General features: G+C 51.8%; 7 protein-coding genes across 7 annotated transcripts; 2 read left to right on the top strand and 5 right to left on the bottom strand.

Moving 5' to 3' along the window:
• Window positions 1-956: 956 nt before the first annotated feature.
• PAP1 (polynucleotide adenylyltransferase) lies at window positions 957-3,688 on the bottom strand. Its single transcript, XM_062882298.1, has 2 exons — window positions 2,418-3,688; window positions 957-2,364 (listed from the first exon to the last, which is right to left on the bottom strand). Exons 1-2 carry the CDS (start codon window positions 3,303-3,305, stop codon window positions 1,270-1,272), a joined length of 1,983 nt encoding a protein of 660 aa, XP_062728327.1. The 5' UTR covers window positions 3,306-3,688; the 3' UTR covers window positions 957-1,269.
• Window positions 3,689-3,808: 120 nt separating this feature from the next.
• On the top strand, window positions 3,809-6,070 carry QC761_707480 (uncharacterized protein). Its single transcript, XM_062882297.1, has 3 exons — window positions 3,809-3,953; window positions 4,134-5,635; window positions 5,691-6,070. Exons 2-3 carry the CDS (start codon window positions 4,531-4,533, stop codon window positions 5,810-5,812), a joined length of 1,227 nt encoding a protein of 408 aa, XP_062728326.1. The 5' UTR covers window positions 3,809-3,953; window positions 4,134-4,530; the 3' UTR covers window positions 5,813-6,070.
• QC761_707470 (uncharacterized protein) lies at window positions 4,597-6,982 on the bottom strand (the record flags this gene model as incomplete). Its single annotated transcript, XM_062882296.1, has 3 exons — window positions 4,597-4,638; window positions 4,773-6,685; window positions 6,748-6,982. 2 exons carry the CDS (start codon window positions 6,980-6,982, stop codon window positions 6,219-6,221), a joined length of 702 nt encoding a protein of 233 aa, XP_062728325.1. The 3' UTR covers window positions 4,597-4,638; window positions 4,773-6,218.
• Window positions 6,983-7,657: 675 nt separating this feature from the next.
• On the bottom strand, window positions 7,658-8,432 carry QC761_707460 (uncharacterized protein; the record flags this gene model as incomplete). Its single annotated transcript, XM_062882295.1, has 2 exons — window positions 7,949-8,432; window positions 7,658-7,888 (listed from the first exon to the last, which is right to left on the bottom strand). Exons 1-2 carry the CDS (start codon window positions 8,027-8,029, stop codon window positions 7,658-7,660), a joined length of 312 nt encoding a protein of 103 aa, XP_062728324.1. The 5' UTR covers window positions 8,030-8,432.
• Window positions 8,433-8,780: 348 nt separating this feature from the next.
• FRS2 (Phenylalanyl-tRNA synthetase, beta subunit, cytoplasmic) lies at window positions 8,781-10,981 on the bottom strand. Its single transcript, XM_062882294.1, has 7 exons — window positions 10,475-10,981; window positions 10,173-10,404; window positions 9,981-10,062; window positions 9,841-9,907; window positions 9,569-9,789; window positions 9,246-9,518; window positions 8,781-9,193 (listed from the first exon to the last, which is right to left on the bottom strand). Exons 1-7 carry the CDS (start codon window positions 10,865-10,867, stop codon window positions 8,923-8,925), a joined length of 1,539 nt encoding a protein of 512 aa, XP_062728323.1. The 5' UTR covers window positions 10,868-10,981; the 3' UTR covers window positions 8,781-8,922.
• A 2,065-nt stretch (window positions 10,982-13,046) lies between these two features.
• Window positions 13,047-14,515, bottom strand: ARL1 (Arf GTPase arl1). The gene is made up of 4 exons (XM_062882293.1): window positions 14,066-14,515; window positions 13,964-14,002; window positions 13,499-13,906; window positions 13,047-13,431 (listed from the first exon to the last, which is right to left on the bottom strand). The coding sequence occupies exons 1-4, from the start codon at window positions 14,147-14,149 to the stop codon at window positions 13,411-13,413; spliced, it is 552 nt and encodes a 183-aa protein (XP_062728322.1). The 5' UTR covers window positions 14,150-14,515; the 3' UTR covers window positions 13,047-13,410.
• RPL39 (60S ribosomal protein L39) lies at window positions 13,057-15,857 on the top strand. The gene is made up of 3 exons (XM_062882292.1): window positions 13,057-14,776; window positions 14,951-15,051; window positions 15,168-15,857. The coding sequence occupies exons 1-3, from the start codon at window positions 14,771-14,773 to the stop codon at window positions 15,214-15,216; spliced, it is 156 nt and encodes a 51-aa protein (XP_062728321.1). The 5' UTR covers window positions 13,057-14,770; the 3' UTR covers window positions 15,217-15,857.
• The last annotated feature ends 913 nt before the right edge of the window (window positions 15,858-16,770 follow it).

Raw genomic sequence — 16,770 nt, 5'->3', positions numbered from 1 at the left:
TGGCTTTTGTTATGAGAGATGAGTTTAGGTTATGACATGGTGGTCGTGTTGACGACTTGATCAAATAGCAGTCGCGAGAATAAAGACCATTTCAAATGCGACTTCACCGACCAACCAGGTTCATTGAAACTATTCCCAAGGGTCCCACCATCGTGGATTTACTTACTTACACAGCCAAGTAAAAACAGAAGAAAAGGAAGGTCGAAAGGGGCAAAGGAGCTCACCAGCCAACCCTCCCGTTTCCAGGTTGAGAGGGGTGACCGGCTACGAAAAACCCCGCAGGGCTTTTACTCCGGATAGGAATCGAATCGAGAAGGCTGCTGGACCCAATCCTTCAATTGGGAGCAGCTCCAGCAGCCTTACCACTGGACCACGAGGGGCCAATATGGATAGGCTAACTGGAGCTGTTGGAAGGGGCGTGTTTGACCTACTACACAAACCATTGGTTGCTCCAAGGAAGGAGCAACGATGTCTGTAGGTCAATTTTGGCTGTGATGAACCCGTTGACACTGACAGCAATGCCAGCGATGGTTCTTGCTCATGCGAGCCAGTCTTACCTCGTTCTTGATCAGCTCATGTGTATCTCTAACCAGCCCTGCTAAATCTCGAGCAGTGCGAGAAGCAAAGATAGGTGGTCAACCTCCTCCACACCGCCGTTAGTATTCTACTGATCTTCTCAATAATCACGGCATGCACCTTACCAGACTCAACCCCCCACGCCGCCGAACTCGAGTCTCGCCCTCCCCGTCCAAAAGTCCCTATCCCACCTCCCCTCTCCGCCGGTGACCATGCCCCCCCCTCCCCGAAAGTCCCCTACAGTTCCGAAGAGATCTTTGGGTATTGCTGATTGTTTGCTTGATATCACTCGTTACCAGAATCAGAAAAGCATCACTATCCTGCTAGTCATCATGGCGTCTGAGAATCACACCTCGCATTGAAAGTTGCAAACTTCGATTAGCATTTGATTATATACATCGACATAGCATAAACTACATTTCATCACCCCATTGACCCAGAGCAACCCGAAGAAATTTGGGAGGCACTTGTGCCCCAAAACCCTAACTCTATTAGTCTAGAAAGATCTAACTACTTTACACTACCCCATACCCAATGACCAACGCCGTCGCCGCCGCCGCCCCAAAACCCAGCCGCTGTTGTAAATTTTTCTCGCGATTATCTTCTCAAAGGTGCCAAATCCCATAACTCAACAATGTGTTGCTTTTTTACACTTCAAAACTTTCTGTCTGATGGTACGCTCGCACGAGACCGCTAGCTCACGGCCGGGGTCAGAGCTGACCCGACTGGCTTGGATTTCTTTGTCGGTTGCTGCGCCGAAGAATCATCCGGCGCTTGTCTCTTGAGCTTTTTCTTCGGGGGACGCGGCCTCACCTCGCCAGGTTCGAATACATCGTCGGGAAGCATCGTGTTCTTGATGTGGGTGACGGCGAGAAAGTTGACGCCTTCCTTATAGAGGTCGCTGCTGCGACACATGCTCATCCACTCCTGGACCTCGCGAGAAAGATCGAGTGACGCGGGCGTCTTGCCCAGCTGTAGCCCAATGTAGTAGTTAGTGGTAAACACTTCCAGTTCCTGTTTCTTCTCCGGGATATCGGCAAGCTTGACTTCGCCGTCATTGCCGTCTTTCTGTTCGACTCCATCTCCATTCTTTGTGATTTCTTCCTTCTTGACCCCATCGGCGACTGGTGGTGGCGCCGGGGGTGGCATGGCTGACTCTGCGCCCGGTTCTGGCTTGATGGCAGCTCCATCTGCTGCGGTAACGGGCGGGGGTGCTGCAATCTCGGTACCAGGCTCGGGCTTAACGACTGGGCCATCTTGCAACACACTCTCTGGCTTCAGATTCGCATTGATCAACTCTGCCTTGACTTCTGTCTTGGCTTCACCCTTGGCCTTCTCCTCTTCGGGCGTGGGCTTGTACAGGTATGCCAAGCTTCCGCTGTTGACCACATCTCCAAGCTGCTCATAATTTTGGCAACGGTGCTGACGGTCGTATCCCTTGTTGAATGGGCGCGCCAGTACTATGGCGGCATGATTCTCAATCTTGTTCACAAGAACACGCACCCTCGACTCAATGAAACCTGACCACACGTTCTGGGCATCCTTGGTCCTGCTAGACGAAATGACTGTAAGGTAATACCGAAAGTCAGACGTGAAGAAGGTATGTTTGGTGAATAGCGCCTTCCACGGTGCTCTGCCTGTCATGATTTCCTCAGTTACCTGGACTCCTTTCTCCAACTCTTGCATGATCACCACCTTGGAGGACCTGTTGATGTTGTGGGTTGCGCACATGGCTGGGTATGCTGGGGTGATGATGGGCATCCTGTGGTTTCTGTCGCTGGAGTATAGCTGTACAGATGGTGAGTTAATTGCTGTCCAAACTTATGAGGTGTTTGACGTACCTTGGGATTCCAAACAGGGGCCCGTGTAACGGAAATGTTGTACTCGATATCCTTGAGCAAGACAGGCAGCGGCCAGGGCCACTTCAACATGATATGAAAGAACTTGTTCACCACAACCGCACTTGTTGCTTTGGGATACAGCTGGCACACTCTGGCAACCAGCATGGCCCAGGCAACACCTCCGGGGAAACCCATAATGTTCGCATAGATGGCTTTGCGCTGCGCCCACAGCTTGATGGCCCGGAGAGCTAGTTTAAAGGTAGCAGGTTCGGGGACGAGGTTGAGGATCTCATCTGTGACTCTTGTTCCGTTGAGCGAACGCACCTCATTTTCACTCAGTCCGCGCAGCAGAGTGTTGTCGGTCAGGTTCCAACTCTTGTCCTCGGGAATCTGGGTGAGACCTTTGATGGAGCAAAAGATCAGATCGATGCTGATACCGGAAAACTCAAACTTGATTATGGGCACAAAGGCGTCGGGGACTGGAGTGAGATCAGTGATGGCGCCGGGGGGAGCCATCTCGACGAGGAGGGGAGGAAAGAGACGGAAGTACTGCTCGGTCGTGACATGCTTGGGGGCCACCACCAGGGTATCGATATCGGAACCCGGACCATAGACACCAAGACGGTAACTGCCATAAGTAAACACCCTCCCAATCGCTTCGCGCACCATGAACGAGTTTTGGGTCTCGGCCGTAGCCTTCTTGACAAACGCAGTTGTGATTTTCTCAAGCTGAGTAATAACCTTCTTCCTCGCTTCTGTCTCGGCGCGACTCTCGAAAGTGCCCTGGGCACGCAGCTCCTCATGGAGCGCCTGGTGCATTCGCTTCTCTGCCTCGGTGGGGAGAGCCGTCGAGATGGGCGGCGTGACGCCGTAGACGCGTTCAGTCATGGTGACTATTGAAAGATGGCAATTAGGTATTTCTGGCAAGTGGTAGTTGAAAAGCAAACCGAACGGCGGCACATGTGGTAGTAAATCAAAAGTAGAAGAAACCGAACCTTAATGAAGCAGTTAATAAGACCGAGCAGGAGAAGAAAAAGTGAAAGAAGATGCAGCGGCCGAACAGAGTTCAAGGCATGGTACGACGTATGTCGTGGTCGATGCCAGGCTGGTCACCTCGACTGCGCTGAAAGGAACTGAAGTTAGATGATGCTCAGAGACGTTTCCGCGCTTTTGATCACTGCGACAAGAAGCAACTCGCTCAGGGCCAGGGCCCGTCTCTCTTGGCGCGTTTCTGCGCACGGACGCGGCCCACAGGCAACAGGTGTAAGCTTACCTAATCAAGAGTTTCTTATGCCGCTGCTTCAGTGATTGACTGATCTCTTTGACGATGGAAGAGATAGAATAGAATTATGAAGATAATCTGAAGATAATCTTGCAGTGTCTGCTGCCACGTCCTAGAAATCTCTCATTTATGAACTGTCAACTAGGACACGAACAGCTGTGGCACTGTAAGCTGTCACCTCCGGAACTGCCTAGCCTTGGACGCCACCCTACTTCCAAGTACCCATCTCCAATACGATGTCCATCAAACACTGGGTATGTCGTTATGAAGTGTCCCTCGCCATTTCCTACAAGATTCGTATCACGAAGAACCAGAGCCAGGATTAGAATCGCTCAAATCTCGGCATGTGCTCACACTAGGGACAAACATGCAGGCCGGGACATGGTTAAGACCTTAAAAAGACGATAGATGCCGTCAATTAACTCTCTTGCAAGACATCCCGATTATTCCTGAAGTCCTATCAACTACCTGCTAGGGACATTGACTATGCTCCGGCAGCTATTGACTGTCTTTCAGTAGCTCTATGATGGGTACCAGTCTACGTATCAGTTTTCCATGATATGGCCTATCAAGAGCAATGCAAGCCCCAGCGTTCTGGGCATTCACAAGCCTCTGGGAGATCTCCAACGGCATGTGGAGTTGCATCAACCTGAAGTGCCAATCTGCCATGCGTCACAGGCCCCGCCCCCACACTGAGCTCCCGGAACGCCAGCCTTGTGATGCAGTTCTAGATTCCCGATTCTATTTCTATATCACAGCTCAAGCAGTTTCCTGTATTGCAGTCGCACCCGCCCAACCGACTACCAATGCCACCGCCTACCCATCCCCAAAATGAAGAAGACACTCCTCCTCTGTTTCATCCACGGCTTCAAGGGTAACGACCACACCTTCGGCCCCAACCAAGCCTTCCCAACCCACCTCCTCTCCCTCCTCCGCCCCCTCCTCCCCAAACTCAACCTCGAATTCCTCATCTACCCCACCTACGAAACCCGCGGCGACCTAACCGATTGCGTCAACCGCTTCCGCGACTGGCTCCTCAACAAGGTAATCGACCTCGAAGTCTCCCTCGGCACCCCCTCCCCCACCGTGGAACCCGGCGTCCGCGTCATCCTGATCGGCCACTCCATGGGCGGCATCGTCGCCGCCGAAACAGCCATCTCCATCGCCTCCGAACAAGCAATCAACGGCTCCATCCCCAACAACGGCAACTCCCCCGACCAAGGCAACATGAAAGCACCCCTCAACTCCCTCATGTTCCCCTACATCCAGGCCGTCCTCGCTTTCGACACCCCTTATCTCGGCATCTCCCCCGGCGTCGTCGCCCACGGGGCAGAAACGCACTACTCCAAAGCAGCAGAAGTGATGGGTCAACTAAGCGGCCTGGCATCGATATGGGGCGGTGCTTCTTCCAACGCAGCCAAAGAAAACCACCACCAACAACGACAAGCTCCCCAAAAAGCCATCGAAGCCCCTCCATCCACCCAGAAACAACAACAACAACAACAGCAACAACCAGACCAAAAACCACAAACCGGAGGAAGCGGCTGGGGAAAATGGGGAACCCTCGCCCTGGCAGCCGGAGCAGTAGGCGCAATAACCGCAACAGGAGCGGCAGCCTACCTCAAGCGCGAGCAGATAACCCAAGGCCTCACCTGGGCCACCTCCCATCTCGAATTCGTCGGCTGCCTCGCCCGAAAAGAAGAACTTCGGAAGCGGGTGGCGTACATGATGCGCCTCAACAAGGAGCTGAACGTCGGTTTTGGGAACCTCTACACCCGGCTGGGTAAAAGTGCCGGGGCTCTCGAAAAGGTCAGCATGGTCGGCACGGTGCTGGGAGACGAGAGGACGTTTTGCGTGGTGCCGCAGAGGGATCAGGCCGGGGATTGGCGACCAGCAATTAACGACAAGGCGAGGGATGAGACGTGGGCGCACATGTGTGAGCATTCTTCCAGTTGTGAGATCGAAACGAGGGTGACTAACAAAGACGACAGCAATGTTCGAACCAAAAGAGAATCCAGGATACGACAAACTCTCCGCTGATGCGAGAGATATGATCGCAAGCTGGGTAAACCAGGAATGGTATGAGAGCTCGACGGAGACGATACACGCATGAAGAACAACATAATAAGGGGCCAATGGCTCGGCGTTGAGGTTGGGACGGTTGCTTTGTTTTGGAAATCGGCGTTCTTCTTTGTTATGGGGTTCTCCTTCCGCCCCCTTTTCCTCCTTGCCTTTCAGGATAACCAGGTGCTCGCGGCTTCGCTTTCTATGATGCTCCTCCTCTTGTCTATAACGTCGTACTAGTACACAAGTAAGATACCACACACGTTGATCTTTTCCGCCCAGTCCTTTTCAACGCATTAGAAATGACCGCTGTTTTCCTTCAAAGTGCAAACTGATGCAATCGTAACCATGGTCGTCCAAAAAGCCAATGTCGTAATGCCATAACGCAATGCCAGATCCTCCCGTCTTGGACCTCATCTTAACTCTGTTAATCCCTAGATTCCTCAACCTCACATTTACTGTCTCTTCTTCTGGTTCTTAACCTCCTCCCCCTTCGCCCCAGCACCAAGATACTTCCTCCTCTGCTTCAACATATGCCCATAAAGCACCACACTCCCCGGGATATAACTTAACAACACCGCCCCCAGCGCATAAGGGTACCAGCTGCTCCAAGCAAACGCCTCACTGCTCGCAGGACCCCAAAGAGCCCTGAGCGTCATGGCAACCTCGGAGCTGATCCCAATGGGGTAGAGGATCAAAAAGGCAGAATACCTCAGCCAGTGAAGAGAAGCCGGGATGCGGTCGAATTGCTTGAAGACGAAGTAGGTGTATCGAATAACCTCAGTGGTGGCCCAGGCGCAGAGCATGGAGGAGTACCAGTAGGAAGCGTTGAGCTGGGGGAAGGGGAGCGTGATGGCGTACATGAGGAAGAGGCGGGAGGCGACTTGCATGAGGGTTGTGAAGACGGGGGCGGGGACGACGCCTGGGGGGTGAATCGTCAGCGAGGCTCCCTAGAGAGTTGCGAAAGGGGGGGGGGGGACTCACCAGTCAAAGCATGCAAAATCTCCATCACAGCAAACGTCTGCGTCACCCTCGCAAAATTGTCCACCACCAACGGAACGAAAAACGGATCCCCCTTGTAGTTCAACGTCACGACCACCCTCCCGAGCACCGTCAGCCAGGCCACCGCCGAGGCGGAGTTGTATAATACAAGGTATAGCTTTTTCGGCGTGAGGGCCGAGGTGGGCGGTTTTTGCGTGGGTCTTGTTGTTGTACTCATATTGTCGGTTGGAATACACAGTCGTGATACCTAGTTGGGAATGCGTGGTGTTGTGAGGAGAAAACAGAACAGAGCAAAAAATTGTTTTGGGGCGGGATTCAACAAAACGGAGCTGGTGAGCTGGACCGCGCCCTGCGCGATTCAGTGTGTGAGGTGACAGGGGTCTCAAGGGAAGTTGTCACTGTGGAGAAAGTACGGGTCGCTCCGGTGGTGGGTTGGTTGGGGTGATGCTTGGCGAATTAGGATTGAGGATGGCTAGGACGGAGTCGGGTTAGGGGACCAGATTGTCGGAATAACTGGAAGGGACGGACGGGTGATGATGATGATGAAGGGCTTTTTGAAAAAATATGGGGGTTTGAAAGTCATGATCAATAGGGAGTAGGGCATAAACTACGGCAACGCCGGGGCAGTGAAATGGCCAAAGATTGGGGTGCTAACAGACAGAAGTGGTAACCAACAACCCCGGAATTGTTCAGTATAAATGCGCCAGCACAACTGTAAATACGCTCATTCATTCTCGTACAACAGGTAATCAAACATAAAAAGCAGAGTAGGTATCATCAATCCAAATTCCCAAATCCTCCCCAGTCCAAATCTAAACGCCATATCCCAATGCCCATATCCATCTGCCCATATCCATCATGCCTTGTCATCACCACCCTCCCTTCAAGTTCGTCACTTCTTCACAGCCCTCCACAAATCTCCCAACGACCGTCCCCCAAACAGAAACTCATCCGAGTGCCTCCCACAATAACTATTCGCATTCACCTTCCTCGGGCTCTTGACACTCTTGACCGAATCAGGCGGCGAGCTCCCATACGCCGTCCTACTCCGTGGAAACAGCGGGGCAGTAGTCGACGCAGGAGACGTAGGCGATGTCGCTTCACCATTGCAGTTAAAATAGTCCTTTTTCCTGCCGTCAGCCTTGTTCATTCGGCCTCTCCAACCACTACCAGGCAAACATACCGTTGTTCTGCATGATGAAGAACCCCCAATATCAAGCGGACCCGGGCGGGAGCCTTGTCCCGAAGAAGACGAAGACGTCATGTCGCAAACAATTGGACAAAAGATTATCTGATCGGTGGTTACAGTTTGCACTGCCACCGCCCAGTTCCAGTGTGTCAGGTAGGTAGGGTAACGGGAATATATAAGCACTTTCCCTCAGAGATGGTGTGTATGTGTAAGCCTGATGTAGGACCTGAGGAAGAAGGAAGGGAAACTGAAAAAGGACTTGAGGAAAGCAGAACAAAAGTCCTTCCAGGCAAGGCTCCGACAACTCTTTTATTACTCACTCACCCAGCATTCCATTCGCTCGATACGAACCCCCAAGCAACTTAACAATCATGTCATCCTCCCACACTTGTGACCACTCCCCCAATTTGGTCGCCTTATCAGGCATGGATGGTCCTCGCCTCGGTCCTCAGGCTTCCTCGGCGTGTCCTAAAAAACGTAACTCTACAATGGTTACACTTCCGTCTTAGCCGTCCAACGCCGCCGCGTGCTGAGGACAGCCCGAGTTGTTAGTCAAAAGAACCTTACATGCTGTTAATCCCTAACATAACCGGTATCTGTTTCATTCAATGTGGGGTAATCTCCCCTCGTAGGGCTGGTCTCATGATTAGTTGGTATACGACTCTTTTGATTCTATTCGTCACTCTCCCAAACGCCATGCATACAAGAATTGCGGACCATATCACTCAGTGGTTCGGCGGTTCGCAACATGAGCAAGCACGGCAAGGCAACCGTCTTGGCTAACTCTACACAGATTCACCGCAATGCCATTTCTGGCCAAGTCGGCATAGATATTGCCGCTGCCTGGACTGCGGTGGCATTGTTACACAACATTTCTTTCGGCGCCACATTTATCTGTGGACTGTTTTTGGACATGACTGTTTACATGTTCTGATCTTTGGATTTTCCCCCGTCTATCGTAGATTCACCTATTTGTCGAAACGAACGGCCGGGTTCTTTTGCACGAAGCTCAGGTCGACTTGGTGGCCGAGGAGCTCGCGAATGTTGGAGATACCATACTTGATCATAGTTGGTCTCTCCAGACTCAGACCGAAACCGAACACCCTCAAGTCCCTGGGCAGACCCATCGCCTCCAACATCTCAGGCCTGAAAATACCAGAGTTACCGATTTCGATGAGCTTGTTGAGGCCCTTGTGGTGGGAGAAGATTTCCATCGATGGCTCAGTGTACGGGTTGTAACTGTGAAACATCAGCATCTGCTCTTGAACCAGGGTAGAGCAGAACAACTTACGCAGGCTTGTAACGCAAATCTGTGACACCCATGGCGCCGAAGAACATATCCATGAACTCCATCAGGCCACCGAGGGTCAGGCCATAATCAGCAATGACGCCCTCTACTTGGTGGAACTCGCAAAGATGTGTGGCATCGACTGTCTCGTTCCTGAAGACTCTGTCGATAGAGAAGTACCGCGCTGGTGGCACACGCCCATTCTCGTCCTTCTGTTGCGCGAGCTTGTGCAGCATGGCGGCAGAAACGGAAGTGGTGTGTGTCCGCAGAACAAGTCTGCACTGAATTAATTCATATTTCTGCAAATTGTGGCAGGAACAACATACCTTAGCGACTCATCCTCAGCCCAGGGATATCTGTAACCGATCGAGTCATACTTGCCGTCCTGGTGAACTTGTTGTACGTTCTTGAAATACTCCTCATAGTCCGCCTTGTCATTTGGACCAGTGGCAGTAGGTCTGCCGGCCTTTGGTGGGTCTGAGACGTAGAAAGTATCTTGGAGATCACGAGCAGGATGCTGCTGAGGGACGAAGAGTGTGTCGAAGTTCTGTGATCATGTTAGCCACGCAGAGTTTGACCACGTCATGATCCAACATACCCAGAAGCCAGACTCGACGAACTGGTTGGTAGGCATTTCTGTGAAGCCCATTTCGAAGAAGATTTGACTGTGTAAGAGGTCAGTATAACCAACCCAGGGTTAGGGGTCGAAACGGGGGGCTTGGCAGAGATTCAACTAACCGGAACTCAGAGCGGACCTTGTTCAGGGGGTGAAGGGCACCAGCATGTTGATCAGCACCCAGTGCCTTGAAATTGTATGGCTCTGCCAGAGTGTCAGCCTTGTTGTCTTTATTGTCCTTCTCGTGCCGGCCTCGGACAGCAAGCAGTATTGGCTCCCGCCCAAGCCATGCGCACAGCTCTGCCAGCACTCACTGAAAGTAGCCTCCTTCCACGCGCCAGATGCCAGCATCTCGGCGGTAAGATCTGTCTCCTCCTTGACCATTTCGAGGGCGAACTTCTCGGCCTTGTGTATCGTGAAGGAAATGACCTTCTGGAGCTTAAGAAGCTTGCGCTTCTTCAGGTCGGCAATAATCTTGGCATCGTGTGTCTTTGTCTCCTTGATCACCCTGAGTTGATCCCTCGTAACATCGTTGATCGAGTCGACCTATACCAACTGCAGTCAGCATCTGTATGCTTGTCGTTGTCAACGACCAGACTCGGCGCAAACCACATACCAATGCAACCAACTTGCTACCATCCTTCTTGATCCACTTCTCCTTGAAAGCCTTGCCCTGACCAAGCTTGGTCACTGTCTTGTCGCCGATCTCCTTTTCCAAATCCTGAATCGACAAGCCTTCCAACGCCTTGTGCACTGCATCGAAGACACGGGCCTCATGACTGCCGTGGCTGACGATAATCTCAGCCTCTGGTTCCAAGAAGGCCTCTTCGCGCTCGATTTGTTCGTATTTGACCATAGACCGGGAAGCGAGACGGTCGAGGGCGGCTTTGATGGACTCGAAGGGGATCTGGGGGAAAGCCTCGGTCGAGTTGATGGGGTCCTTCTGGGAAAGAGCCTGGAGGATCTCTGTGGTGAGATCCCCCGTTGAGGCGCCGCTTGTTTGAGCCATAATGCTGTTCTGGTGTGCAATTGGGAGTTTTTTTGGCGTAGGTGGTGGACGACAGGAATATCTTCAACTACAGCAATGGCCACCCACACCAAGAAAGTTGATTTGACTCACAACCCCAGTCAGTCATGGCGGGGCAGCGATCGTTCAGACCCAAGACCCACATGCATGTAGCAGAGGAGAGCGCGGGGCTGATTTCAGCTGGATAGACCGATATCCGCTATCGGAGGTGAGCTTATCAGCTTATCGGGGATATTTCAACAATACCAGCACTTCTTTCCTATTTGGGCTTCAGATTTAGCTGGAGACATTGTACATTTTGCGACTTTCTCAGCAAAGGGAGTAACCTGTTCTTATTCCTCTATATAATATTTCAGAATAGCTTCTTCCGGTCAATGGTTCCATGAACAAGTCAAAGGAGAAGTGTCACCTACTCCCATTCATTTTGCCCTCACTCCAACAACGGGAATATACCGCACCATCAGCCTCATTTCTATTCATTCGCCGCGCACTCAAAACAACCATAGGTCCCAAGCCATGGAGTGTTTAAAACAAGGAGGAGCTAGGAACGACACATGTTCTCTTTGGACACAATGAGCCCTCACATGACAAGACAGTAGGCTTGCATACCTAGTCGATCCCAAAATGGAACAGACCATTTAGACCTCTCCCGTAACTCCTAGCTACATAAATGCGTGCATTGAACTGTTGCTGTGTTTTTTCGCTTTGGATTTCCGTGATGAACACACAAGATGGCACCATACTCTCTGTTCACTTTGCTCCAAAGAAGACAACACCCACCATATCTTTGCAGGGTGAGTATACTAGCAGTGTCAGTTTCCATCCTGTGCCGCTTATAGCAGAGAATTCACACACCCTCTGCAGCCACTCCAGCAGCACCGTGAGCAGCGAATCTGGGCTGCCCCCTTGCCGGCGCCCCTTTCACGGGACACGCCGGTGAGCCTCATCTCGACAGATATATCTTTCATTCTGGCATGGATACGTTGCCTCTTGCATACTTGCCCCCTCTCAAATCATTCTACACCCATCTCATACCAAACCGGCCCCTAAACCATCAACAGAAAATCATGTCTTCCACCAATCCCACCACTCCTGGCCTTGCCAGTCAGAGAAAGCCCAGCAACTCCTGCCACCTCACAGTCCCTCCAGAACCCTCCACCTCCCCCCCTCCCGTCCGTCTAGCCAACCCAATCATCAACCCCAGAGTGTCCTACGCCCCTAATACCGCTACCGGGTTCATCATAAGCTCTAGTCGGACCCCCTCCAGCGTGCAAAATGTTACCTCAATCTCTGGTGTTCATAATGTCACTTCCCGGCAGCCTGTAGGTCTCCCCTTCCTCTGTCCAACCCCAAACTAACACCCCAACCTCAGCGCCCCATTGAACCAATGGTCCTAACCGTTCCGGGTTACATTGAGCCCCGAAGAGAGCAGAGCTGCTGCGACAAATGCTGCGAAACTTACTAGTATGGTCCCACTTTACTGAGAGAAAAGACATATCTGTAAACAAAACGGCTGACAAAACAAAACAGTGACATCTTCGACTTCTGCTGTGTCCTAGGGCCCCCGCTGCCGAAGGATCCAAGATTGATACCTAGGCATTAGATCATCGATCATCATATCATTCTCCATACCGATGGCATCAACCTCCCGAGGGTGGAATTATGTGGAATGAGGTTTTCCGTCATCCGGCAGCCCATACCACTGTCCAGAGCCGATATACTCAACGCTACCCCAACAACAGCCAGTCCTAGACACAAATTCGACCCACAAAAGCTGCAGACTTACACATCAACCAGCCCACGAAAAGAGGCCAACTAAGGTGTGTTTACGGCCATCTATCAGAAATCGGGAGGCATATTTACCAGGGGGGGAGGGGGATGTGGAAACAAGGGCCGTCCAGGAGAAAGTTAGGACACGCCCTTCTTACTTGGATATAGACAACAATGATTTGGCCTACCGCGAGTGTCTCGAGAGGAAAGGGTCCAAATGCTATAGACGCAATACCACCGGGTTTAGCCAATGTGCATGTATGTTGAAGAAGCAACCCACAGACCTTAAGGACCCCTGAATCCAAGTCCCAAGCCAACCATGGACAGCCAACTCGAGAAATTTGCGGTTGATCAAGACCTTCACTTCGCGAACCAACACATGACTGTGATGTCAACCCGAGAATATTAAACCCCACCACAGGGTTGTATGTTATTAAATGGTGTAAGTTCCTGTATACGTGCCAAAAACCTCCTACCGCCCACGGCGCCCCTGTCGTATGCAGCCCTGCGCCTATCGCATAGTATGTCATCCATCCACACGGGCCCTTGTGGGCTAAACGTGCCATCGTCCGCCCCCCCCCCCAAGAAAACTCCCGAGTCGCCGCTCTCCGCCGTACGTGTGTGTGTGTGCGCGCGTGGTTGTACATACCCAAGTCTGCTTTCGACAAATTCGTAAATCGCGGGCATGCTCATGTGTTTGTTGTACAAAAGCCCCCCCCTTTCTCATATCTGCTGTGCGCCAAACAACCAGCACTCTAATCCTGTGCTACAGTTTGCTGTGGTTCTTGTTAGCATGCCGGTGTATGTGATGTCAAACAGGGATCACCATGTCTAAAAACTTACCGACAGCCAGTTCATTCCCTCTTCCACACCAGAGCCATCAACGGCACTGCAAGGGACGATGCTCCAGTTTCTGTCCCTCAGCTCGCCAAGCCTGAGCGCCTGAGAGATGTCCGCCGCACCCTTCGCACCCGGTTGATCCTGCTTGTTGGCAAATACCAACAGTGCGGCATCCTTCAGCTCATCCTCGTTCAGCATGGCCGCCAACTCATCCGCCGCTGTCTGCAACCGCTCGATATCGGTCGAGTCCACCACGAAGATGACCGCTGCCGTGTTGGCATAGTAGCATCTCCAGTATGGCCTGATGCTAGTCTGTCCACCAAGATCCCACACGTTGAAGTTGAGGTTGTTGTATGTGACGGACTCTACGTTGAACCCGATCGTTGGTATCGTTGTTACTACCTCGCCGATCTGCAAGTCTTTGTTAGACTAAAACTCCTCCTGTGTCGAGAATGGAGAAAAGCGCACCTTGAGTCTGTAGAGAAGTGTGGTTTTGCCGGCGTTGTCCTGGAAGCGCGGCCGTCAGTATCGCGTGCGCATTGAAACGGATCAGGGGTCGGGAAGGCGAACCAGTCCGAGAATCAGAATCCGGATTTCCTTCTTTGACGAAAAGAAGCTGGACAAGGAACCGAGCCATGACATGGTTTGCCCCATCTTCGCCCTGCTGTCGCCCGGAAGTTCCGGCGCGTGATTTGTGGTTGGGTATGGGGTTCGTCGAAGTTTGACAGGAGGATGTATCGCGGACCGAATCCACCGACAAGGAAGATCCGGAGCGGATGACGATGCGAATCTGGCCCGAGAGGGGATGACGGCGCCTGCTGTGTGGGAGAGGATATCGGGAGGTGGAATGACCGAATCGCTTGAGTATGGAATTCCCAGTTGCCCCCTATCTCAGAGTAAAGGTGTCAAGAAATTTCGGTCTCGCAGGTTCATGCAACTTTGGTCCCGTTCATGAAAGAGGCCGCTTCTGGTCGGGCTATCTGTATGGCTCCCCCTATCAAGTGAATCGCGGGTGCACGGTCACTGCCCTGCTTGATTGGCAGACAAAGCCGACAGGGTCAAAAAGCTTGAAACCCCGGTAAGGTTTTCAAGCCACAATTGACCGCTCCCACGAGCCACTTTTCTGCCGGCACGTGATGGAGTCACCAGCCACAACAACCGGCCCTAGCTTGTGCGCATTTTCTAAAGCCCACACCAAATATTCGGATTCCAACCCACCTTGACGAAGCATCGCGAAATTGACACCACTCGGTTATCCCGACAACCACCGTCAAAATGCCGGTATGTAACGACTGTCCAAGCTGAATTTCTCGTCGATTCCGATTTTCCCGACCCCAATTTCGGCCTCCCTCGCGTCAGTCATGCAGAAATCTCAGAGGTCGAAATTGGAGAGGGGCACTCGACGGCAGCGAGTATCGTGACGCAGCCAGATGCTGACCTCGATGTTTTCAACAGAGCCACAAGACTTTCCGGACCAAGCAGAAGCTTGCTAAGGCCCAGAAGCAGAACCGTCCCATTCCCCAATGGATTCGCCTCCGCACTGGTAACACCATCAGGTACGATCCCCGACCGACGAACATGGCCATCTTTCCTTCTCTTGAACGACCAGAGGAGAAGGATCGGCTTGATCACGAACCGACCGAACCTCTTTTTGCTGACCCGTCAACCACAGATACAACGCCAAGCGGAGACATTGGCGCAAGACCCGCCTCGGCCTCTAAATGCACTTTTTCTCAACCTCGCCTCTGCTCCTCATTCGACCCTCAAGATACATCCACAAGCAAGACTCGGTTCACCAGCCCTTTTTTTGCTTGCTCGCTTCTCCCCTCCCGCGAACAGTTCAACCAAGACCAGACGAAACGAGGCCCCGATGTTTTCTCTAACTCTTTCGGCTGCAATGCATATGCCATTTGGGCGTCCGTTGCATGAGTAACGGCACTACTGTCAACAATTCCGACCAAATGCGCCATGCTTGATTTTTTGTCTTGGTGTGGACCAGGAATTTCAAACATATCAATGAACGAATCGAAGTGGGAACGGACTGAGGCATCATAGGCGATGGGGAAAGGAAAAAGGGTTATGGTGCATTTAGTTCTGGCATGCGGGCAAGCAAAAACGGCAGGCAGGTTCTCATTGGGCGTATTAATTTGCGGCTTTGGTATCTAAATGAAAGGGTCTCGGGTTTTTTCTCTCCTGCCGAACTTTGAGATATTTCAAACGGAGTATTTGTCTCCCATTGGTATTCTTTCTAGGGTCACCATTGGGGAGAACTGGACTGATGAGTGCAAGAGAGAAAACGGCGGCATGATTGCTTGATGATGAGGCTTGGCCGTGGTATCGTGTATGTGATGGTTGTCGACGTAGTGCCCAACAGGGCTCCGTTTGTTCATGACATTCCGGCATTCTTTGAGGAGTGAAGTCATTGTCCACGCTGCAAGCTTTCAATCTTCAACGGCCTCCATACCTACTACTAACCGTCTCATCAATGTAAGCTCTTACGGACGCCTTGGACAAGATAACTTCCGGCATTGAAGCTACGTAATCCAGACCGTTCCGAGATCCAGAGTAGGCCTTTCATCTTCTGTTTATTAACTGGAGTGATTGGGCGTGAGCTAGGGAGATATCTTGCAGGGAGTTTTTCCTTCCATTCATGGGCTTTTGCTTCCTCACGATATCTCCCCCAGTCCCCGTAGATGTATTTTGCAGTGAACTGAATGTATAAGCGAGCACCCAGGTACCTAGGAAGATATCATTAACATTAAAGTCATCTTTTACCCTTCAAGGTATCCAACCACACGCAGGGCAAGGCTAATCTCATCTATCCTCACGACTACAAGCGAATTGATCACCTGTTGGATTTGGACATGATCAACCTATTGAGTTTGGACATTGGGATTTCTTAATATCGCCTTGTTTTGCCTTCAATAAAGCAACACCTGGCTGCAACAGGCAGACGTAATAGGTATCTAGGTGGAGCGAAAGTGAGTGAGTTTGATAGCGCAAGCTGGCAGATGACGCACTCACCGATCGCGTCACCCTCAACAAGCGCCTCCTCTCAAACTTTTTCATCGCCCTCGTTGCCAAATCTGGCGCCACTGTCAAGCCAGGCGATCACAGTTTACGGCAAATGCTCGTCACAAGGGGTTTATTAGATGGCGCGACTGCGCTCTGACTTTGAGCCACCAGCCATTGTCTTAACTTAGGGGCCCAGAAGGCGCCAAAGGTTCCGTGTCCGGACAGACAATGGAGCCACACACAATGAATGCCACATGGAG

Source organism: Podospora bellae-mahoneyi, chromosome 7 (genome assembly GCF_035222275.1).
Source record: "Podospora bellae-mahoneyi strain CBS 112042 chromosome 7, whole genome shotgun sequence".
NCBI lineage: Eukaryota > Fungi > Ascomycota > Sordariomycetes > Sordariales > Podosporaceae > Podospora > Podospora bellae-mahoneyi.
The sequence above is the reverse complement of the archived record's forward strand: the minus strand, read 5'-3'. Positions and strand labels throughout refer to the sequence as shown.

Bases quoted from the DNA above. Each gene is read 5' to 3' on its own strand.
- FRS2 (XM_062882294.1), bottom strand. From the start codon at position 10,867: ATGGCTCAAACAAGCGGCGCCTCAACGGGGGATCTCACCACAGAGATC. The intron at 10,063-10,172 runs GTGAGTGCTGGC...ACACTCTGGCAG, and splicing joins GTGGAAGGAGGCTACTTTCA to AGCCATACAATTTCAAGGCA. The intron at 9,908-9,980 runs GTTAGTTGAATC...CCTCTTACACAG, and splicing joins AAGGTCCGCTCTGAGTTCCG to TCAAATCTTCTTCGAAATGG.
- RPL39 (XM_062882292.1), top strand. The intron at 15,052-15,167 runs GTACGATCCCCG...CGTCAACCACAG, and splicing joins CGCACTGGTAACACCATCAG to ATACAACGCCAAGCGGAGAC.
- ARL1 (XM_062882293.1), bottom strand. From the start codon at position 14,149: ATGGGGCAAACCATGTCATGGCTCGGTTCCTTGTCCAGCTTCTTTTCG. The intron at 14,003-14,065 runs GTTCGCCTTCCC...CCGCGCTTCCAG, and splicing joins GGATTCTGATTCTCGGACTG to GACAACGCCGGCAAAACCAC. The intron at 13,432-13,498 runs GTAAGTTTTTAG...CAAGAACCACAG, and splicing joins AGGGAATGAACTGGCTGTCG to CAAACTGTAGCACAGGATTA.
- QC761_707480 (XM_062882297.1), top strand. From the start codon at position 4,531: ATGAAGAAGACACTCCTCCTCTGTTTCATCCACGGCTTCAAGGGTAAC. The intron at 5,636-5,690 runs GTGAGCATTCTT...CAAAGACGACAG, and splicing joins TGAGACGTGGGCGCACATGT to CAATGTTCGAACCAAAAGAG.
- PAP1 (XM_062882298.1), bottom strand. From the start codon at position 3,305: ATGACTGAACGCGTCTACGGCGTCACGCCGCCCATCTCGACGGCTCTC. The intron at 2,365-2,417 runs GTACGTCAAACA...CCATCTGTACAG, and splicing joins CCCCTGTTTGGAATCCCAAG to CTATACTCCAGCGACAGAAA.